General features: G+C 32.3%; 4 protein-coding genes, 1 non-coding gene and 1 pseudogene across 6 annotated transcripts; all 6 read left to right on the forward strand.

Moving 5' to 3' along the window:
* Positions 1–986: 986 nt before the first annotated feature.
* On the forward strand, positions 987–2,473 carry LOC108858492 (uroporphyrinogen decarboxylase 1, chloroplastic-like; annotated as a pseudogene).
* Positions 2,474–10,898: 8,425 nt separating this feature from the next.
* LOC108860985 (ethylene-responsive transcription factor 14-like) lies at positions 10,899–11,300 on the forward strand. The gene has a single exon (XM_018634820.2). It carries the CDS (start codon positions 10,899–10,901, stop codon positions 11,298–11,300), a length of 402 nt encoding a protein of 133 aa, XP_018490322.1.
* A 1,663-nt stretch (positions 11,301–12,963) lies between these two features.
* TRNAG-UCC (transfer RNA glycine (anticodon UCC)) lies at positions 12,964–13,035 on the forward strand. Its single transcript has one exon. It is a non-coding gene; the product is annotated as a tRNA-Gly (tRNA).
* A 1,939-nt stretch (positions 13,036–14,974) lies between these two features.
* On the forward strand, positions 14,975–18,193 carry LOC108863453 (casein kinase 1-like protein 13). 2 transcript variants are annotated; one of them, XM_018637888.2, is made up of 12 exons: positions 14,977–15,537; positions 15,616–15,656; positions 15,729–15,798; positions 15,885–16,033; positions 16,116–16,211; positions 16,300–16,370; positions 16,567–16,628; positions 16,705–16,768; positions 16,864–17,158; positions 17,311–17,374; positions 17,487–17,614; positions 17,718–18,193. In XM_018637888.2, the coding sequence occupies exons 1-12, from the start codon at positions 15,462–15,464 to the stop codon at positions 17,985–17,987; spliced, it is 1,386 nt and encodes a 461-aa protein (XP_018493390.1). In that variant the 5' UTR covers positions 14,977–15,461; the 3' UTR covers positions 17,988–18,193. The 2 variants fall into 2 exon arrangements, with proteins under 2 accessions (XP_056842206.1, XP_018493390.1); XM_056986226.1 differs by having other exon boundaries at positions 14,975–15,656.
* Positions 18,194–19,737: 1,544 nt separating this feature from the next.
* On the forward strand, positions 19,738–20,388 carry LOC108860923 (uncharacterized). Its single transcript, XM_018634763.2, has one exon. The coding sequence runs from the start codon at positions 19,744–19,746 to the stop codon at positions 20,236–20,238; it is 495 nt and encodes a 164-aa protein (XP_018490265.1). The 5' UTR covers positions 19,738–19,743; the 3' UTR covers positions 20,239–20,388.
* Positions 20,389–23,485: 3,097 nt separating this feature from the next.
* Positions 23,486–24,608, forward strand: LOC108860263 (CRIB domain-containing protein RIC3). The gene is made up of 3 exons (XM_018634161.2): positions 23,486–23,540; positions 23,633–23,733; positions 23,949–24,608. The coding sequence occupies exons 1-3, from the start codon at positions 23,486–23,488 to the stop codon at positions 24,456–24,458; spliced, it is 666 nt and encodes a 221-aa protein (XP_018489663.1). The 3' UTR covers positions 24,459–24,608.
* Positions 24,609–24,637: the final 29 nt, after the last annotated feature.

A 24,637-nucleotide genomic window follows, 5' to 3' on the forward strand; every position in this document is an offset into this window, starting at 1 on the left:
CCTAAGGTTCCACTAATCGTTTGCTCATTTTGGACGGGTTGCAAGATATTCAGTAATGCTGCTTAGAGTTGGAAGTGTAGAGGATAAGTAGATGAGGGTACTTGAGTCATTGTATAATCCCTAGTATACAGCTTGTACATAGTATAAATACTGTATTATTGGGAGCCTCCAGTATCTCACATACACCCGACCAGACATTGCATACAGCGTCAACCGCTTGTCTCAGTTCATGCATTGTCCGACAGATATCCACTGGCAAGCCGCCAAGCGCATACTTCGTTACCTCGCCGGGTCTCTGTCACATGGCATCTATATTAGCAAAAGCTCACCGATGCATCTTCATGCGTTCTCCGACGCCGACTGGGCTGGGGACACTGACGATTTTGTCTCCACCAACGCTTATATCGTCTACCTCGGATCCACTCCCATAGCCTGGTCTTCCAAGAAGCAAACTGGAGTCGCTCGCTCATCCACTGAAGCTGAGTACAGGTCCGTCGCGAACACCGCTGCGGAACTTTGTTGGGTCTCCTCTTTACTTCATGAGCTTCGGGTAAAGCAGCCTTCTACACCTACGATTTACTGCGACAATGTGGGCGCCACATATCTCAGCGCCAATCCGGTCTTCCATTCACGGATGAAGCATTTGGCACTTGATTTCCATTTTGTCCGCAACAATGCCCAGTCCGGTGCTCTTCGTGTCACACATGTCTCCACTAGAGATCAACTCGCGGACGCTTTGACTAAACCATTGGCAAGAGCAAGGTTTCAAGAGCTTATGTCCAAGATTGGAGTGATGAACCTCCCTCCATCTTGAGGGGGTGTGTAGAGGATAAGTAGATGAGGGTACTTGAGTCATTGTATAATCCCTAGTATACAGCTTGTACATAGTATAAATACTGTATTATACTCATCTAATAAACTTAATTCAGCCCATACTTCTATAGGAAGTTCGTCATAAATTGTTCTTCCTTCTCTTCTGGTATGTATCTCTTGCAATCCAATTTCTCTAAAGATGTTTGCTTCTCTTATTTTTCCTTTTGAAAGGTGATTCTTTCTCTGTTTGGAATGTGAAATAGATGACAAAGCTTACAGCTTTATGTCATTTCGCTAATGATCACAAAGAGATCAATGAATCTGTACCCTCAGTTAATAAAACCTTTCTTTCATTATTAACAGATCCAATGTTGCTTAGCATTGCTAAAGGGCAAGCAGGAAGGTATTCGGCTGCTTAACAGAAGCTCGCTCAGAAACAACCTTCCTTCAGAGACAACACTGATCTTATCGGGGTAATCTCTTTGTAGCCTTGGCTACTGTTCATACCAGATGATGTCATTTGTCTTCTCTGGCATCCTCACTCCTTTACCTGCCTTTGGTGTCCAACGAAGAAGTTAAAGACCCTGTGATCCAGTCTCTCATCAGACCTGAAGAATATTTAAAGAAATTGCATCATATTTATCTTGAGAAACTTCAGTTCATTGGAGACTCTCTCAAGATTCTGAGACAAGAGGTCGAGGAACATGCTGCAGCATTGAGTTTTGTTGGAGCGCCTTGGACACTGCACCAAATGTACTGGAGCTCTATTATCTAATATAACAAAAGTCATCAGAGTACGTTGTGTACAAAGTTGAGCACGTAGCTCACTGCATTCAAATATTTGATTCATGGGGATGGACAATTGACTCTCGAGATGTGGGAGCCTTGGTCCAAGCCCTACATCAAAGAGCTATAAGTACTTTCCTTCTTGAGTACTTGGAAAGATTCTCTTTGGTGTTTTAACGTTTCATTTTTCTCATTTGGGCTTCCTAGATCATTCATGCTGTAAAGAGAAGATGTTCGGACGCGCATATTGGTTTCTATATAAATGGAAACGGGAGTCCTCTTCAACGGATATTATTGGACTTGACTGGACTGTAGATATGGCTGATGGAAAGAGGGCTATTGGGGAGTAGTGTTAGAGACTTAAGAATCCATGGAAATGTTGATCCATCTAACTTATATTATCTCTGATTCCTGCTTAAACTGAAGAGATTCATAGGTGGGTATTTTACTCTGTTGAGCTGAAGGTAATAATGCTGTATATTTAACTCAAGAAACTGAAAGAAAATGTCTCTGTGTCAGAGACATGATTATTGCTGGACCAGCAGGGCATATACTCAAACCTATGACATGGTGTCTTGGTAGGGACGTCAGAGGAAGCCCTGGCTCATTTCTTTGAAACTGCGAGGAGCTTGGCCTACTAAACACTTTTCCTTTTTCATGTTCTTTCAGAAAAAGCTGGACATATTCCTTTATATTTAAGTTCTACGTATAGATTTTAGTTCTATGTAATGGAGATGTGGGGTCTCGATTCCTGTAGGGCCGTATCTCTCAGCAAGTATCCACTTAAATTGTTTGTTTTATATATTTTGTTTTTTTTTTGTAAACTAAATTTTATATATTTTGTTTATACGAGTCTTTGGTAGATTGAAATTCACACTTAATAATTTAGTGTTATGCGGATGTTATTACCGAATGAAAAACAAAGACAACATTATTCTTCGGGATAAATCGTAAATTTGTGTTAAATTATTTATATATTAAGTTATTAACACATGTTTAAATTGACAAGAACCAGTAAAATGTTATCTTATACAATAACTCATCTGAGGTGTGTACTGCGTAGAGCGGTAGAGAGGCCGTTAAAAAAGGTTGTGTACTTCGTAGAGAGGTTTATGCAAAAAAAATCCCAAACAATTCATTGATTGACATATCTAAAACGATAAATTTCTTTGTCAGATTTAAATCTTGATTTTGCATAAACTTACATGAGACGTAGGTAATTAAACTACACAATTTCCAGCACATATGGTTGTTAGTTATCTTTAAAGGTATTGTTGGGCGAAAAATCCGCCGAATAACCGAACCGAATCCGAGCTGTAAAAGTAGTGCCAAATCCGAATCGAAATTGATTAAATATCCGAATGGATTCAAATTATTGGTATTTAAAAAACCGAAACCGAACCCGATCCAAACCGAAATATTTTGGGTACCCGAATATAACCAAAATAAATTTATATAGCTAAATATATTAATTATTTTTTAGATTTATTGTAGATTAAAATATTTAAATTGTCCAAAATACTTCAAAATATTTACAAATAATCAAAAGTGAATGTCTAAAATAGGTAAACTATACTTAAGACACCAAAAATACTTAAAATATATATTCATTCTCTATCCATATATTCGAACCAAACCAATTTATATGTTAATTTTATGTATTTTGACATATGTTATTCAAATTTATATATAATATATTATTTTGTTTATAGATTTTGAGAAATTTAAAGTATGTAATGAATTTTAAAATTTAAAAATAATTTAAATGGATTATCCGAACCCGAACCGAACCCGAACCAAAATTTAGAAATACCCGAATGGAGCTAAAATATTTAACCCCGAAAACACGAAACCCGAATAGCCCTAAACCGAACCCAAATAGATACCCGAATGCCCACCTCTATTTAAAGGAATCATTAGATCTTAAAATACAGGTTTATTTATGATAAATAAAATTAGATATAGTTAGTATTTTGAGATTATTGTATATTATTATGTTACAGAGTTTTTGATATAGAAAGTCATACTATATCAAAGCATATAATTTGTTTAAGTTTATATAATTTATGAATTAATTTATTTGAGATTTGAATGTACGTTGTTGTGTAACTCTTTCTAGGTTTGAATACTTGATATGGTTCTAAAAAATTGAACCGAAATCGATCTGAAATGTTTAGATCCACATCTAGGGTAAAGTATCTATTGAATATATTTAGGATCGGCAGTCTCAGTTTGAGTTTGGATACCATCAAGACCCGAACATGTACCCTAAACTACCAAAAATGTTACATATATACATATATATATATTATGTATTATGTATATTTTGCTGTCTCAAAAATATTTCCGGTATCAAGAATATTTTTTTAAGTTCCAGGTTCGAGTATTCAGTTATTGTTTCAGGTTTCAAGTTAAATTTAGGTTATTAGAAATATATTTTGTGTATTTTGAACTTTGTTGCGACTGTTAAAGATACAAAACTTGCCGACAAAAAAAATATATATAAACATCATATTTATGTTCGGTATTTGAAAATAAATGCTAATTTAAATTAGTATAAATGAAAGCAACTTTTAAGTACATTTTGGGGGATAATTTCCTTTTAATATTATATATATATATATAATGTACAAAATTCCCATATAAAAAATGTCACAAATATATGAAATCGATATAATTTCTGGACCATAAAAAAGCAGAAAATTCAAAAATACTACAACAAAGTTCATACCCTGTAAGCTTATTACCCTGGATTTCTGATTAAAAACCTGATAAATAAATCATGTTTGTAAAAAATTGATCCAAAATATATAGAAAAATATAAAAAGATATAAATTTTAATTTCCATGTACATTATTTTTAATTGTTTGTGTCAATAAAAATGCTTAACTTAAAACACACAAAAAGGAATTTTATTCCAAAAACAAAAGAGAAATTACCAAAATTTCATAAGTCTTTTGGAATTAACATAAGGATATAACAAAAAAAAATTTATCGAGTGAAGAATTAACAAAGTGTAAATTTATGGTGTTATCCAATCTTTGGTTTTTGGTCAAATATTATATGAAAGTATATTAAGTTTTAACTTTTTACCAAATTTTAAAGCAACAAATTTATAATGTGAAATCCCGCGCGTAGCGCGGACGAGGCTCTAGTTTAGTTAATAATTTAATTCTCTTTTCCCACTGAAAATATAACTAACTTTGAATGCTATTAATAATAACTTAGGGTTTGATTGGCAAAGCATTAGTATAAACATTATTTTGTTATTATTCAATCAACATTTATTACAAAATCATTTAGAAAAGTATTTACAAAGTGCTAATATCTTCCAAATATTTTTTGCTCAATGATCTTATACGAAGTTTTAGGTACATCTTTGGAATTAGAATATATAAAAAAAAATTTTAAAATGATATAATTCATTTCTTCTATTTTAATAAGATAAAAATTAAGTTTATAATCAAAAAACTAAATTTATATATTTTAAAAATAAAATTTACGGTTAATTTTTAAAAAAATTTTGAAAGAACAATATTTCATATTTAAAATATAAAATAATTGATATCATTACACATATCATTCATTATTTTTAATAAAAAATATAACATAATATATATTCATATATTAAATATTATAAATGAACATATCTATATTATTTAGGAAAAATAAATTATATGTCATATATTAATTTTATGATAAATTATATATGATTTTTTACCAATAAATAAATAATAATAATTTATATAAGATTATATATAATTTATTTATTTTATTTAATAATATAAAAATTATTTTAATATCCAAATTAAATTCTATATTTTAAATAAATTTTACATATTTTAAGTAGTAATATTTCACAATTTTAATTTTGATTTTAATTTAATTTATAGAATTAAATAAGATTTGTTATTTTTAATAACAAATATATTATTAATATATATTATAATTTAATATGTATTATTTTAAATTAATACATTATATATTAACTTTAATAATAATTATAAAATTGTATATTGTTACTGCTCTACCAAATTGTTTATTAAAAAGTAAATAAAAGCATGCAAATGCTAAGCATACTATTTTTACAGTATATTGGTACTATTTTTTCGTTAGTTGTACCAATCGAGGAGGCTAGAGTGTACCATAACATTTACATAGCTAGCAATTATTATTCTGAACTTAAGAAGCTTCATCTATTTGTTAGGGTTCAGTTTCATTGGTTAATTATACTTTTGCTTATTTGTATGAGTGTATCGTTTCGTCATGGAACATTGCCGATTATATGATAGATTCATCCTACAATAAATTATACTAATATGTTATTCAGTTAGTTGGTTCATGCACGAAGACATAAGAAGACTTTGAGTCTAGCTATACGTTGTCCCCAACCTCGAGAGAGCCCTTGCACTAGTCGTAGTGGCGACAACAAAAGATATTCTGATTCTTCTTTAATCTTAACCACACAATAATTTTCAGGATTATTAATCTATAAAAAGAGTGAACGTTATTTTCAATTTGCTTATTATTCGTTTATAGGTGACTTAAGATAGAAGATCCATCTCACTATTAAAGATTGTTGGATTTTTGGAAAAAGTTTGTTGATTTTTGTTATCAATATTTGATTTAAGCTCTAACTAATTATTGTAAACTCTAAATGTGGCTTTAATATGAAATGATCGATTTCTAAAAATTAGTACAAAGCCATGCGTTATGAAAATTGCAAGAAAAGTAGTATATATTTAGCAAATTATAACATGATATGTTAACAAAACCACATGCAATAAATTAATTTATACATGTACGATTTTTTCATCGGTTTAATTTTTGTATATATATAGATAATTAACATGAAAACATAACAATTTGCTGTAGTTACTCTAGCTGATTTATACATACAAATATAACTCAGTATTTGCTGTGACCGGATTCAAAGTCAAAACCAATTGTCAGATTTAAACTACTTAGTAGCAGAATCGCAGTCATTCCTTTATAATGCGATGAAACGGAAAGGAACCCAGGTATAACATAAAAGAGATGGAAAGAGAAGAAAGAGAACTCCGTATTTGTAGACTAAAAAAGGTTTTAAATATGTACGGGCACATAGAGGATCGAATCCACGACCAGGAGCAGCCAAAAAAGGCTAACTAATATGTATTATTAAAAATAAACAAAAAGAAATTTAGCTAGCTGTAGATGTAGTAGTAGATCTACTTTGTGACTATGATCATGAATTAACCATCATCTAGATACATCGGACATGTCGTTTTCTATTTTTTTTCACAACTGACTTAACGTTAATTGTAGATTTTTTTATCCTAAATCACAAGGAGGCATGAATCATTAGGAAAACCCACGTGACAAATAGCTTAATAGGTTTACAAAAATCATTTTAAGTAATAGTGTCAGTAAAATAATTGAGTTAATTAACGGATGAAATATACTATGTAATGTTCACTCTTACGAAGTCCTCTCCAGAAGTTTCTTTTTGTTTTAATAAAGAGTCGTAGAAGTTTCTTAATGACGATAGTGACACACTCTTGTTATTTTGATGGAACTTTAGCGAGGAGTTTTGTAGACTAGTTAACTGATACTTGTTCGCTCAAAGCTGATATATGTCCGTTTGTAGTTATAAGATTCTAGAGTATGTATACTATAGGATAAAATGTTGTAGATTTATGTTTTTAAAGGTTGTAGGTTGAGTTGTTTTACGAAGACGTAAACAACTTTTAGGGCCGATTCATCTCGTGAGTCTGTCTACAAATAATAAATTAAAGATGGTGAGAAAGAATAGTAGATATGAAAAAGTTACTAAACCTAAAGTTTGATTTTTTTTTTCTAGTATTGTGACTAGAATGTAATTTTTTGACAAAAAAAACTGATAATTTTCCTTTACTAATGTTAAACTATAGTATTTATATAGTAATTATTTACACGGTTAGACATATTTTGATTATAAGTTTGAATTTTGCTTTTATATACATATTTAACACTAGGTGATTTTCTTGTGTTCATGCACGGATAAAAATATTAATAAAATAAATATAATATTATAACTGATTAATATTTATTTTATCTTCACTATTTTAGAATTTATAGATATGATTTGTTATAAATAATATATGTTATTTTATATTTTCATAATTCATATTTATGATTTTTATTGATAGAGTTATGTTATTTTGATTAGACATGTGATTTTAGATATATAATTTTTAATATGTTTTGTTAATATTTGGGTACATTGAATTGCATCTACTTGTCTAAATTCAACCATTATATATTATTTTCTTAGATTTATAAATACATTTTAGTAATTTTATATATAATTTAGTATATGTTGTTGTAAAATCAAATGAAAAATAAATAAAATAAGTGCTGATGAGTTCAAAGATACATAAATGAATATAAGTTAAATTTTTGAAACTCAGGCATATAAAAGTTTTGCAAAAACAAAAGTAACATTTGGTTGATATTTATTTCATTTATTAATATAATCTGAATCATTTCATAATTTATAAAACAAAATAAAATATTAATATAAATTAATAAGAAGATGATGTTTTTATGAAACTAAATATGTATGATATATATTTATTTTTAATTTTATAATATCTTATGAACTTCCTTTTATGAAACTAAATCTGATGATATATATATTTTCCTTATAAAATTTATAATTGATTTCTTTAATAACTTTTTTCTTGTGAAAATTTCCTCTTTTATGAAATCAAATTATTTATGATATATATTTTCGTTTTACAAATTTAAAATCCTTTACTATAATAAATGTTTCCATTAGATATATTATTTGCAAGGATATAAAGAAAAAAGGAAATTACTATTTATTTTTTTTAATAGAAATTTAACAATGACAATTAGATATAATATTTTAATTCATTAAGATTATCTTTGTTATCAACATTTGTAAAAATAACATAAACACGAGATTTTTTTATGAAATAACATTACATAAAATATATATTTTTCATCTAAGAAAAATAGTTTATTACTTCAAAGCTATTTTATGTTTTTTAAAATATTTTTAAATGGAATATTACTATTTTTTATTTTTAATGAAATCATATAATATATGCATAGATTTTTTTTTTTAACTTTACTTATGTTTCCTTTTTATTATATATGTTATTTTAAAATTTAAAAAAGAAAACTAAATAAAATATCAAAAATAATATTTAAATATAATATATAAATTCACTAAAGTTATCAATATAATCAACCATCGTGAGAGTAAACGTGAGCGATACACGTAAAAAACTTACTTTTCAAATAATATTATAGAGATTTGTATTGATATAAAATGAAACAATGATAAGTTAGTCTTTTAAAATAAAAACAATTTGTAAATGATACGCAAGTCTGAGATGCTTAATTAGTATAAAATCAAATTCCAATACCTTTTGTGTTGCGTTCACAACTTAAAGATACAAAAGATCATTTATAAAATCTAATCTTTTTTTATCAAATGTGAACATAATAATTTAGAAACTAAGCCATTCAGATACTTTGTTATATGAAATTGAGGTATCAATCTTAAAACTTAAAGACTCTTTCTCAAAAAATAAAATCTTAAAAGACCAAGCAGACACTTAAGACTCCACGATTACTTGGTTTACAAGCTCGCCTTCAAGACACGTGGAAAAACTGTATAAATAATTAAACATGGTCCAACGAAAACAATTCTGAGTCGGTTATGAGAGTCAACCCACGTGTGCACTATCGAAGTCAACCATATTCCAAGTTGACCCATCATCAACTATGGTGTGGTTCCCTCTTTATTTAGTTGCACCTTATACTTTTGTTTTTTGTTAACAAAAATCTCAACACTGTTGCTGAAAATACCCTATGATATTGTTTACTATAATAACAAAATATTTTCTAATTTTATAAATAATTTCTTTGGAAAATTTCAGGTTTCAGTTATAAATAATTTCCTTGGAAATTTTCAAGTTTCCTATATTTATATAGCTTAAAGTTTGAGTATCGTCGTACATATATAAACATCTAAGCACGAAACTAAAATTTAATTGATGACCCAAAAAACTTTGGATATTGTTACACCTTATTTTGACCATGCAAGTTATTACAGATAGATATTCTGTACATTTTGGTACTATCAGTAGTTTTTTTCAGACTTATAAATACAATGGTTAGTTCGTTCTCTCTAAAATTTCCAAATAAATAAGAAAGTGGAAAAAGATGCCAAATATAGTGAATTCACAATACCAACATCTATGAGGATTTTTTTTTCTTTTTTCAAAAAAAAACATCTATGAGGAAAAATATTAAATAAGGAACATATATTTTGAAAAAGATATAAAGAATCTATATAAGGTAGTTTCAAAAAAAAAAAGAATCTATATAAGTAGGGCTGAGCAAAAAATCCGAATCCGAAAAACCAAACTGAACCCGATCTAAAAAAGTAGCACCGAACCTGAACCGAAATTGATTAAATATTCGAACGGGTTCAAAATTTCGGTATTTAAAGAACCGAAACCGAACCCGATCCGAACCGAAGTATTGTGGGTACCCGAATGTATCCGAAATAAAATTATATACTTAAATATATACATTATTTTTATATATAATATATATTAAAAATATTAAAACTATATAAGATACCTTTAAGTTTTCCAAAATACTCGAAAAATATATGCAAATAGTCAAAAGTAAATGTTTAAATAGCTAAAATATACTAAAAACACCAAAAATAGTTAAATATCTATTGATTCTTTATCTAAATATTCAAAGAAAACCAATTTATATGTTAAATTAAGATATTTTGACATATATGTTATGAAAATTTATATGTAATATATTATCTATTTTATAGATTTTGAAAATTTAAAGTATATAATGAATTTTGAAAATTTAAAAACATTTTAAATGGGTTATCCGAACCCGAACCGAACCCGCAAAGATCCGAACCGAACCCGAACCAAAATTTAGAAATATCCGAATGGGGCTGAAATCTTTAACCCCGAAAACCCAAAACCCGAATGGACTGAACCGAAACCCGAATGAGTACCCGAACGCCCAGCCCTATATATAAGGTTTGATAAGTGGAGGCTTCGAAATCGAATATTAGGTTAATGGACCCACTTGTTTCCTTCCCTATATAAATCCCCCAAAATGAAATCTCATTTCATCCCATGCAGATACAACACAACGACAAATAAAAACCATACGCTCAAGCTTGTGTCCGTCCATCAAACATCTATTTCTTAATCTTAATACTCACTTCGCCTTCGTTTCTCTTCTCACACACACGTACACATATGGATCAAGGAAGTCGCAGTGGCGGAGAAGGAGCTGAGCAAGGGAAGTTCCGGGGAGTAAGGAGGCGGCCTTGGGGGAAATACGCAGCGGAAATAAGAGATTCGAGGAAGCACGGCGAACGTGTGTGGCTAGGGACGTTTGATACTGCGGAAGACGCTGCTCGAGCCTATGACCGAGCAGCCTATTCTATGAGAGGCCAAGCCGCCATTCTCAACTTCCCTCACGAGTATAATATGGGAAGCGGATCTTCATCCAACTCCGCAGCTACTGCGGCAACCTCTTCCTCGTCGAGGCAAGTTTTTGAGTTTGAGTACTTGGACGACAGTGTTTTGGATGAACTTCTCGAATATGGAGAAAACTATAACAAGATTAACAATATTAACATGGGTAACAGGCAATAAAGGGAATACAGTCGTCTTAGACTGAGAGTCAAGTGATATATCATTCCCATTTATAACGAAAATAATCGCAAGTATTATAAAAACTGTATTGTTGGCAAATAAACTGTATTTGTCAATCTGTTTCTATACCGAATAAGCTTCTTTAAGCGCCAGTCATCTTAATTTCTAGAACTTCAAGGTTCAAATGCCGGGTCCTTGTGTAGTTAGTTTTGAGAATGTAATAGTCACCATTTGAAAATGATGGATAAATGAAACATCCTTTTATGTTATATAATGTGTAAGCTATATGTTATGAAATAATTGTAATTTCATGTTATATTTGCATCTAAATGGGCTGAAAAAGTCTTGAAACGTCGAAAGAGAAAGCTAAAGCATTAATTTTGATATCTATATACTGTATAATACTGTATAGTATAAATTTCATGTTTTCAGTGTATTCCTGTATTTGAGTGAAAAAATGAGTAACTATTTCGTATAGTTTTTGGTTAGATGAGATTATTTTATTAAAACCTGTTTTAACTTTAAATATATTGACAAACGAAATTTCGACCATACAGATTATGTGTAATTTTGCGTCCATCACAAACATACAAATCTGAGGCATATTGTATACGCACCTTCCAACACTTCAAAATATGCGTATATAATATGCTTTCAGATATTTTTTTTTACTGTTTTTCATTTTTACCTAATACATACATTTTGAAAACATTCTAATTTGCAAATGAGTTCAGTAACTCATTGACGATATTTTGATTATCATATATAATTGTTAGAATTGTACATTTGAAACAACTATAAACCAAAAGTTTAAATTTAGAATCAAAGATAAATGGAAATCAAACTAAGAAAAATAGAAAAGATTTAATGTTTCTTAGTATTCATGTGCAGGGTTATTATTTAGTATTAATGTTCAGGGTCATCAGAATTGTTATAGAACATATATTTTATGTTACAAGATAAGAACATATATTTTATTTGCTTTATAAAGGTCTTATTTCCGTCTGAAGGTAAAAAAAAAACCTTTAAATGTAGGTAAACCTTATTTTAACTAGTATTGATGATATTTTCAATTGATGTTATACTAAACCAAGATGATAAAATTTATTTTAATGCAATAACTGTAATTTAAAATATTAACATTATTAATTCCATATTAAAAAAAGTGAAGAGGAAAGTTTATATATCGAATACGAAAGGAATAATATTTGATTAAAAAATGTGGGCTCGCCTTATAACTTTATAAGTAGCACAGGCAAACAAACCTTTTTGTCTACACCAATCTCTTGTTTCACTTTCATTGCTTCAATGGCGTCGTCGCTTCTGGACCCACCGGCGGCCGTTGACGAGCAACCACGGTCAGTCAAATCTGATTACCAGTTCACCAAAACCCCTTTTCCCGCCGCCGTTAGGCCATATTCTCGGAGATGTCGTAAGATTGGTGGTCTTGTCGCTAAGAACAAGGTTAGCTAGGTCTTTGCGGAAGTGAGAGATAGACAGGTAAAGTCTGATGTTTCTCTGATAAGTTACTGTTCAATCAAGTTTACTAATTTGTTCGTCGATACAGTTGAAAACCATTTGAATTAGCTGAATAGCGCTGAGCCTAGAAACAGTGTCTTGCTGTTGATTTTCTTTTTAACAAAATATTCGAATTATAACAAAAGCGTCTGTAGTCCAACGGTTAGGATAATTGCCTTCCAAGCAATAGACCCGGGTTCGACTCCCGGCAGACGCATTATGTTTTTTCATTCTCAAACTCAGATCGCCTTTAGTAATGATTGTTGAAGTCATGGAGGGAGGCAAAGTAGTTTGAATCTTTAGATCCAAGCATACATTGTTTTCACAGAGATAACAGAGTGTAGCTTATCGCCCCTTATGAACTCTTGTTGTTCAGCATACATTGTTTGAGCACAGCGATAACAGAGTGTAGCTTTATCGCGCTTAAGAACAGAGTGTAGCTTTATCTCGCTTAAGAACTTGTTGTTCGTCATCATGTATACAAACCAAATAAAAGGTCAAAATTTAACTCAATGTATCTTTTCACCAAACCTTTGTTCTATGCTATCATTTCTCTTCTTATAGTTTAAGGTTAGCTATATGTCTATCAATGAGTTCGTTCACCTGCAAGAAGGCGAGACATCAACCCAACAATCTTGATGAAGAACTTGAAGACCACCCATTTGATCTTGAAGAAGAATGGTGATAAAGGTGTTGTAGGTATGCTTTCTTGTGCCTAAAGTTAGGTCAGGTTGTGTGCAGGGAGGGTTATAATGACAGATCATTTTCAAATCCTTGGTGCAATCCATCCTCTTAAGGGTCACAGAGCTCAAATTAAGAGCTTCTGTGATAAGTTCAAAAATCAAACCACCTAACCTCTTCATATGATCCGAGTAACCACCAACCATAGCATCACTAAGCCAATGATGTTGGAAGCAAGAGTATTTTATTTATGTTGAATGTCTTACAAATATTAGAAACTCTCTTATTTATACAAAAGCATACATAAAACAATACCACAAACATCTAACCTTCTGATGAAACCCACCAATTAATTACATAATTCATACTTAAGTATAAATACACCATTTATAAAATATTCAACCTGTTCTGAAGCAGTATAATTAAAAATGCAATCACAATTTTTATTTCTGTTTCCTCTTTAAACGAAGATGGGGTTAGTTCTAAGTTAATAATGGTATATAAAAAAAGGACGCAGAAACAAAAGATTCGATAATGAAGTATACGAAGGCATTGCATTGGGAGGTTGTGACATCGGAGAATGTTAATACAGGTTCAGAACTTGACCAAAGAACAGTGAAGATGTCGAGAACAATGTCGTTTTTATTGTCCAGAAGAAACTATGGCTCACCAGTGAAAGCATTAGGGACACTGAGTAATCAAATGAAAGCAGAGAAGAAATAAATTGTTTTATTCCCACAAGTTTTTATATAGTTTCATTTTGCTTTTTGTAGCTAATTTGTACCACATAAACAATGTTATATAAATGCTAAAACTAATCGTTTATTTTTAGTTTGAACTTTCTTGTAATATTGTTTATTTTTCTCTTTCCATGTTTCTTATGATCTTACTATTTAGAATTATATCTTGTTTGTTTTGAAAAAATGAGCTATTGGTATTGCATGTTTGACAGGGTTAGTGAGAAAATGTAAGCAAAAGACTAGATTAAAATTAACATATTTTTTTTGGATGACACCATATTCAGTAGAAGATAACTATTGACAAACTCAATGTACACAATTAACCGAAAATAACTCTAAACACTATAATAGTGTCAAAATGAGATAATTACTATTTTTACAATGGCATTTAAGAATAAATGATAAAAAAATCTTCTAGTGCATGACACTGGAAAATATACCTTGCTTATTAGAATTAATATTGCCGACATAAGTAAAAAAAAGAACAAATTATTTTAAATTTTGATACAAAATGCACAAACGCATCCAATTCCAAAGCTAAATATGTAATTAATATTATAAACTATGGATAATGGTGACTCAAAAAGTTTCTATTAATAAAACCAAAAAAAAAAAAGAGAAACATTTGATTACATTACCATGTGGAGAGAGAGAGAGAGAGGGAGTAAGTACAAATTAGCACGCAATTAAAGCAGAGTTATTGACTTTTCTGTCTATTCAAGATAAGGCAAACTATTAGTAAAATCATAAGAAAATCTCTGAGGCTCTTGGTGATTTGATATTTCCAAAGAATATATATTATAAAAATTGAATCGAGCTCCTATCTATCTAATCCGTATAGCAGTAGTCTAAGATCAATTCTTCGTCAACAAAACGAGTAACGTTTCTATCCGCGTTTTTCTTCTCCTCTTCTTTGTCCTAAAGTCTCAAGCTTTGGTCTCGAAAGATGTCGGTAACAGCTCGATGATGATGGTTTTGTAAATGGATGATGTTAGTTTGGTTGTAGCAGAATCTAAGTTTGTAAAGTAGAATACTTTCAGGGTTTATTCCGCAAATTCGATTTTTGGGTCAAAAAAAAAAACACTTTTTCGTTATTATCCTACGATTGGCGATCGAAGGTTCTTCATTGAATTGAGTTGAATTGAATTGAATTGGGGTTGGATACACAGAAGAAGAAGAAGTTTAGAAAGGGTTACTTAGATTTTGTAAAAAAAAAAACAAAATGGATCGAGTGGTAGGTGGCAAGTTCAAGCTTGGTCGGAAGCTTGGAAGTGGATCCTTTGGTGAAATTTTTCTAGGTATTGATTCCTTTTTTATTTTATGTTCTTGTTTGTCTTTACTTTCTTCTAAATTTTTTATATGCCTTTTGGGTTCAGGAGTGAATGTGCAGACGGGAGATGAAGTTGCTGTTAAACTAGTAAGTTGCTATTAGCTTTAGTGTTCTGATTGATTATATTAAACGTTTCTCACCTCTCTTGTGTGGTGACAGGAACCTCTTCGATCTAGGCATCCTCAGCTTCAATACGAGTCTAAGCTTTATATGCTTCTCCAAGGAGGAAGTATTGTTTTTTTTTACTCTTCACTCTTCGCTCTTGTTTCTTTTATGTTTAATGTAATAATATGTCTTTTTGTGACTTTATTGAAGCTGGTATTCCTCACCTTAAATGGTTTGGAGTTGAGAGTGAATACAATTGTATGGTGATCGACCTTCTTGGTCCTAGTCTGGAGGAATTTTTCAACTATTGCAGTCGATCTTTCTCTCTCAAAACAGTTCTCATGCTCGCTGATCAGATGGTAATATCAATTCTTCTTCCGTTTTATTCTACTTGATTCCATGTGCTTTAAACTACTGTTTCAATTTTGTTATTACTCTTAGTTAAACAGAGTCGAGTATATGCATGTAAGAGGGTTTCTCCATCGTGATATTAAGCCAGATAACTTTCTGATGGGTCTTGGCCGCAAAGCAAACCAGGTGAGTAAGTACTGTTTTTGAGAGCTTGAGCATTTTCTTTGATACAATTTGGTTTTTAATACCATCTTCTGTCTATTCCTTAATGCAGGTCTACATCATTGACTATGGACTGGCGAAGAAGTATAGAGATCTTCAAACTCATAAGCATATTCCTTACAGGTAGGTAACATACTCCGTGTAGACAGTTTGTTCCAAAAAGTCGGTTTAGGCGCGCCTAGTTACCGCTTATCGGTTTCTTGAATATTGGTAGAAACCATCAAGGTTGCATTGCAACTTGAATAGCTACCCAAAGTTTTTAGTTGTTTTCTTTGTTGGCTTTCACTTTTGCTAATTTGAAAGTGTTGTTACGCCTCAGAGAAAACAAGAATCTTACAGGAACAGCTCGATATGCAAGTGTTAACACCCATCTTGGAATTGGTTAAGTTTCCTTGCTTCTCTTCTTATTATCAATTTCTCAATTAATAAAGCTAATAATAGTATCTCTGGTACACAGAGCAAAGTAGGAGGGATGATCTGGAATCTCTGGGTTATATGCTTATGTACTTTCTCCGAGGAAGGTACATTGATTAATCTCCACTTCTTCTTTTTCTTTTTTAATTCTTCCCTGTATATATTATAACCTTGTTTCTGATTTTTAATAATCTGTTTTCAGCCTTCCATGGCAGGGACTTCGTGCAGGAACCAAAAAACAAAAGTATGACAAGATCAGCGAAAAGAAAAGACTTACGCCAGTGGATGTCCTCTGTAGAAACTTTCCACCTGAGTTCACATCCTATTTCCTCTACGTGCGTTCATTGCGGTTCGAAGACAAACCAGACTATTCTTACTTAAAGAAGCTTTTCAGAGACCTATTCATCCGACAAGGTTATCAGTTTGACTATGTGTTCGATTGGACAATACTGAGGTATCAGCACGGCTCCAGTTCCACTTCCAATGCTACACCAAGAGTAAGTCCACCATTTTGAAACATTGGTTTTAACCCCTAATTTTTTTTTGGAAATTATGCCCTGAATTTATGAAAAAGAATAATATTAAAATTCTAATATTATCATATCAGTAGAGTAACAACCTTCTCATGATTTTTCCTCTGTTCTAATAGCCAAACCTAAGACCAGCTCTGAATATTCCAATACCATCTGCCGAGAAACCAGAAAAGCCTTCAAGTAAGCATCACATTTGTTCTTAGTAAAGATATATATATAGTAATACCAAACCTAAAGCTTTATAGAGAAGAAGCTCTGATTCTAACAAACTGTTCTCTGGATAATAATTCAGCTGGGCAAGACAGATTCTCAGGTGTTTTCGAGGCATATAACAGAAGAACTGGCTCTGGGACTGGCCTCCAAGCTGATCGGTTTAGCAGACCAAGAACTTCAGAGAACGTTCTTACATCTAGAGACACGGTTAGTAAACCTGAAGCTGTCCTATACTTTTGTGTTCTTGTAAGTAAGCAGAGACCATAGTTTTTGTTGAACCCTTTTTGTTTTTTTTTTTTTTTTGAATCAGCTTAACAAGGAGAGACCAATCACTATATCCAGGAACCAGAGTTTTTCAAGAAAAGCAGTTGCTGGGTCTAGTGTTCGAGCCACTTCCTCAGCTGATTTCGCAGAGAACGGGTCGAGCAGAGTCGTCCTAAACAATGGCCGGCCCTCTACAACTCAGAGGACACAGTTCCCTCCTTCGTCCTCCTCTTTAGCTACAAAGGCTGCACCATCAAGACTTCCTCCTGACGTTACCCTCGAGTTCCTCACTATTGGGAACGGCAAGAGGAAGTGAGTCTCCATATTATCGGTCAAGAAACAAACAAACAATGCCTGGTTTTAATTGTGTTCAGTGTTATATATATAGTTACCATGATAAAAAAGTATGTATATAAATATGGATGAACATGTTTTATAAGCTGAACAAACATGTGCTTGTTCAGCCCTTCTTTTTCGCTGATTCATCATATCATATGGAAAAGATTATTTCGTTTTATTTTATTTTACTGTAGCACATTTTGTCCACTTTTAACACCTTTTAAATGATTTAATTAGTAGCATAGCAATCCTAGAATAAATCTTTGTCTATATGGAATTGAATTCCATGTACATTTTACAATTTGAATATAAGAATTTTCTGTTTTCCTAACATATGTGCTTACTAATAATTTTGAATCTCATTTAACAAGTTAGATCACATCTTCAAGATTTATGAGTTTGTAATTAGATTTGTTTTCCATACTAATACCATGAAAGTAGTATTTTACCCATTTAGTAGATGCACATAAGCGTAGTAATTAATTTAGTTTTCCGTCTGTTCATCTTTATGGCGTATAAGTTTGGATAGTTTAGTATCATAAATGGAATAGTTTAAAATCATTCATTTGTGTCATTGCGAGCGATTCTACCAAAAAGATAAATTATACTCCCTTTCTAAAAAAACAAAGATGTATGTTTATGTATTTTTACACATATATAGGTGTAGACAACATAAAACGTGGAACAACTAGTTTAGATTTGGGGTTCGAATCTTAGACTATGAATTTTTTTGCGGATTATAGAAAATTCATGCTTCAAATCTCAGAAAGACTGATTTATCAATACAGATTACAGAAAAAGATGTACAGAAAATCTTCAAATTGTGCAAGTAAATCTGGTCAGGAGTGAATCTTCATAGAACGACTCAGATAATGCAGTTAAGCGTAGATTTTATAAAGTTGTTGGTTGTCGAATCATCTGTTTAATATTTATCATAGTTGCAATTTCATAATAAATCAGAGTTAAAAAGCAATATATTTTTATTAAAATATATTTATGTATTTACCAATTTCCCAAAATTATAAACTAATTAATATTCATATATAATCATTTTTGAAGTTTACAATTCATCATTACTGACTAATAAAAATTACATACAAAATAAAAACATGTTTTCAAAATAAAATTTTATTTCAAAATATTTATCTTTTAGTAACATAGGAAGTATAATACAATAGAGCCTTTTCTAAAAAAACTATAATACCCAACTACAGTAGAGAAATTAAGAAATGTATTCCCTGAAAAGAAAGAAAGCAAAATAAAATATACATTTTAAATTTTCCAAAAGTGATGGATTACTTGCCCACACAAACAATTATCAGACCAATATCCTTCCCAAAATGAAAAAAAAAATCATTATTCTTGAATTCCTATTAGCATTGAAAGCACCTTTCCTCTTAGATTTTTCGTACAATATGTTATGACTTCTTTATATGATAAGTCATATGTGCGCATACATACTTCTATAGAAATATGTTTTTCCTAAATTATAAAATAAATTCATGCATGCTGGCATATGGATATATATTCATTTCATCATTATCACATTAGTTATGACAATATCAACAAACATGGAAAATATATTTTCAAAAATAGAAGGGTGGAATCATGCATATCCTATCTCTTGCACACAAAAAACTTGTATATAAATAGTTCAATATATATGTCTTAGCTTCTCCACCATATCATATAGTTAGCTATCTCTCCCTCTAAATCTCAATCTCTTGCAGAAAATGAATGGTGGATTTGGCATGAAAGAAGATCTCACGCGAGTTTCAAACCACCAAGAATGCTCTCTTTGTAAGAGAATCTTCTTAACACTTCAAGACCTAATCTCACACATCAATACCTTTCACTCCAATCATCATCTCTCCACCTTCTCATCATCTGCCGCCGCCGCACCCACCGCCTTCCACCAATACCCGAACCTTAACCGTAGCCCCAATCCTGCTTTCCCGGCAAGGAATTGTTTTGACTCGAAGAATTACCGTATTGATCATGCAGATGAACAAGGGAGGTTTCTCAAAGGATCTCCGGCTAGAAACACCAACGTTTTGTTTGGGCAGCAGGAGAAGCCGAAGCTGATGAATCTCTTTCCGACTACGCCATCGGAAGGCTTACATACGCTTCCGCTTCTTTGTCAGCTTGAGACACAGAGACCGCAGGATACTGCGACGGAGAAAGGCGGGGACATCTCGAGTTACATCGACTTGACGTTAAGGCTGTGAATCTTTGATATCAAACAAGCAAAATATGACTCTTGATAAGAGAAACTAGAGCTCTTGATGAAAAGCACTAATATATCTTATTGTAGTTGATGTTGTTGTTGCTGTCGGAATGATTATTGTAATATCTATTTTCTTCTGCTATAGTTAAGGTGTTGTTCATTTTGCATTATATTTTTCTTTTTCATATATTAATGATTGTCAGACGAGAACTTGATGGTAGATTTGACCGAATATTTTCCATGCGCCGAAACAAAACATGTTTTGGTTTATGTTTTATGTAAACCAAAACATAGTTAACTTTTATTTTTCTCTTGCACCATGGTTTGTGGTTTATGTAAGTAGTATCATGTGTCTTGAGAGAGTTAGAGAATTTTGTACCATTTTCTCTAAGAACATGTACATTGCTGGAGATACTCGAATAGTTTTTTTGAAAAAAAAAATTTAAAAGAAATACAACATCAGTGATTCTATATAATTTAATTAATAACAAAATTATAAATCACAACAAATAAAATGAACCAATCATAAAATGCCATATCACTTTTTTGTAGAAGTTTTTTTTTTTTTGCATTAACACCTTCATTAAGGTTTCAATATATTGACCCCAACTGAGCCTAAAAATCGTATTTGTACACCCTCTAGTTATTTATTCTGGTTTGCTCCAACCAGATTAGACAAACCAATGTACTAAAAGCAGAAAACAATGCAGGGGGTTAGAAGATGAACAAAAAGAAGTTAAACAGTACAAGTCAGAGAACATGGCTAACGACTCTTGGTTACAGGGTTTGGGGAGTGATGGCAGACCAATGGAGTAGCTTTGCAGGTTGTCCTCTTCCCAAGAGAACCTTTAAGCTCCCTAACTCCATCTACTATGTCGCCTGATCAAAAAACAATAAAATGCCATATTGCTGAGATAAAGGCTTAGAAGTTATAGATAAGTCTCCCAATATGTTTGGAGATAATGACATATATATTTGAGTATATCACGAGTCGATGTATGTAAAGAGGTTTCTCTATTGTGAATAATAACATATTTCCCAAAGATCACTGTTACTTTACATAGTATCAGAGCGTACTTTCCTTTAAGTAATTGATGGCAACAATACCGCGTTGGCTACCAATCGTACTCTCCATATAAGTTATCAGCGTCTGATAATACGGGTGTAGCAATATCTACGGTTTGTGGAAACATCTTAGCCTAATGGTTAAGGTTTAAAGGCTTCTACACTCAGATATGAGGTTTGACTCCCAAACTATGCAATTTATTGTAGATATTTTCAAATCCAGGTTTCAAGTCCCGGAGAGAACGCAATTTATTAAGCAACTATGCAGATTATGGAAGGAAAGATTACAGGCAACTATGCGATTATGGAATGAAGGATTACAAGAGATCTTCAACATGGTGCAAGTAAATCTGGTCAGGCGTGGATCTTCATAAGACGGCTCAGATGATGCAGTTAGGTCTAGATCTTCATAAGACATTATGTAGTGTTCTTAATAATTGTAATATCATAATAAATCAGCGTTAAAAAAAAAAGCAATATCTCCGGTACAACTCACTTAACGTGTATATAAGGAGGTTTCTCCATCGTGAATAATAACATATTTCCCAAAGATTTCTGTTACTTTACACATATCACATAAGAATATAGTTCTAAATATTTTTTTTCTTTCTTTTTTGTGCACCAAATTTTTAAATTAATAAAAAAAACCTCAGGCTCAGAATTTTAAACTCATTAAAGGTTTTTGTCACGAAAAAACTCATCCGGGTTCTAATACAGAAATTGAGAGAAGAGCAAGCTTTGCCAATGCATCAACTTCTCTGTTCAGGTCGCGATTGATGTGAGAGAAAGAGATACAAACGAAAGTAGAGGAGATGTGGTGGATATCAGCGATGATTCCATGGATTTCCCTAACCTGCAAATCTTTGGAGATTACTTGAATGAGCATTTGATTGTCGGAGGACATTTCGAACCTTGGGATCTCAAGATTCGCTGCCTTGATGAGGGCTAATCGCACCGCAAGAGCTTCCCTTACCAGAGGGGAGTTCAGGAAGGATTGGGTGATGGATCCGGTAAGAGGGGATGACAGATCTTGGTCCGAGAAGATCCAAACAAGTCCTGCCTGCTTCTTTTGTTTGTTCCAAGCCGTATCGGTTCTGCATGTGATGATTGTTTGTGGGGTGCTGGAGTTCGATGGCTGGTTCCTGATCGACGGTGAGATTTGTGAGTTCTTTGCGCATTTTACTGTCGGTTCTTGTGCCAAGTTCCATTCCTTTGCTAACTTCAAGCCTCTTGTTGCAATATCCACAAGAGTATAGGTTCGGTTCTCAAACGTTTTAGCGTTTCAAGCTAACCAAATGGACTAACACACCCATGGAAGCACATTATTGGAAACTTCTGTTGGTGGAAGGCAGATCGCACCTCGGAATTTGACAATGATCTTTTTGAAATCGTTCTCTGTAGCTATGTGAACTACTCTTAATGGAAGGAGTTAAAACTAATCTCTTTTTGGATCCGGACCAGCGGTCATTATTATCTTATGAATATGGCATAAAGTTTTCTAAAAAAAATATGGCGTAAAGTATTTCCCTCATTCAGAATATAATTAGACATAACAAACCAACAACTAGCGTTAAACCTCTAGTTGAATGTACGAACCATTTTGCGATTACAATTCTTTCATTTTAGTAATTGTTTCTCCAAATTAATTCAAGTTGAGCCATCTCTGTTTTATCTCATTCCACTTGAAATTGCTTATTCTGCTCGATTTGAAACAAGAATGTGCATGCATGTGTATTATTTCTTGTAACTATCAGTGTGTTAGTGGTCACGTCTCCTTAGTCCTTCCTCTCTACCCGGGAAATACTCTCGTCGACTAGATTTTTATTACTTTATTTACCCATGGAGGACTGAGTAAACTGTCTTCGTTAAACAAAATATTTGTTAAAAAACTTGAAAACGTCTTTTTAACTTGAAAGCTAAATATAGTGCTGTCTCAACCAAGAATGTGTCCGAAACCTAATCTCTCTCCCTCTTTCCAACTTTCGTTTCTCTCTCGTAACGAGAAAAATGAAAATCAATGCCATAAAGGTTTAAACTATATGATCTCGTTAAATTCTTTGATAAGTGGAACGTTTTTAAATGTTTTTTTTTGCAGAAACGCTGATTTGTTCTTTTGTTTGCTCTACAAGTTAGGGCTTGGCGGATTCGCAGTGTTGTAGCATCTGAACTTCTAACAGAAAATCATGACGACCGTGAAAGGCCTTCTTAAAGGCCTTCGCTACATTACTCAGATTTTCGGCGAGTCTCATCTCATCCATTATTCACAAATCTTTGACATTTCTTGTGATATAAGTCTTATCTTTGCATGATATAAAATTCTCTGATTACAGATGAAGATATAGAACATGATTTCCAGATAGGGTTTCCCACCGATGTAAAGCATGTTGCTCACATAGGATCCGACGGTCCTGCAGCCAATGTGCCAAGCTGGGTACGTTTGTACATTTCTACGTTTTTTCTGCAACCGGATGAAAACATTTGATATGACTCCCAAATTTTAAAGAACTATATATATTCTCACATAGTTTCCAAATTGTCCAAGAAAAAAAATTATTAAAATTAACATGAAAATGTTTATGGTCCTTTTAATTTCAGACCCGGCTACATTAATAGGTATAGACAAATCCTTGGTAATATATGTTGCAGATGGGTGACTTCAAACCTCAAGAACATGAGAATGGTCAAGTAGTTTCCAGAGGAGATGCGAACAACAATCCAGTAGGGGAAGGGGTTGGATTACAAGAGTTGTTGCCTCCTCCCGAGAAACCAAAGCATAAGAAGACAAGGCGTAAATCCGAGACGACATCACAAAACGGTTCTCCTCCTAGGAGAAGCAGCAACGTTTCAACATCGGATATGCTACCAAAACATTCAAGACGTCACAGCAGGAGTAGGCACGGGTCGATGGACTCATCGAATGATCCATCAGTCAGGAGAAGGCGTGTTGCCTCGGTTAACGACACAGAAGGTTCTGACCTTCTTTCAGATAGTTCTGCTACTCATAGAAAGTCTACATCACGTCACAGGAAGGTGAAAGGATCAGGAGGAGGAGGAGGAGGAGGAGGAGGAGGAGAGGTCTCCTTGAAGAAGACGAAAGCAAAACCTGAGAGTTCTATTGTTAATTCCGTCGATGTATGTAATGATGATAAAGACTAAAACATAGAATGGTTTTGGTGACCTCTCGCTGTTTTGAGTGTGTGAATACTCCCGTGCTTCTTGACTGTTTCCATTGAGGAAAAACATATTTGTTTCACTCTCACAAAGACGATGCTTCGCCACTAGAAAGGTGGTGATGAAATCATAGGAGAGATTCAAGTTGTTGCAGTTTGGTTGAA

This window comes from Raphanus sativus, chromosome 5 (genome assembly GCF_000801105.2).
Source record: "Raphanus sativus cultivar WK10039 chromosome 5, ASM80110v3, whole genome shotgun sequence".
NCBI lineage: Eukaryota > Viridiplantae > Streptophyta > Magnoliopsida > Brassicales > Brassicaceae > Raphanus > Raphanus sativus.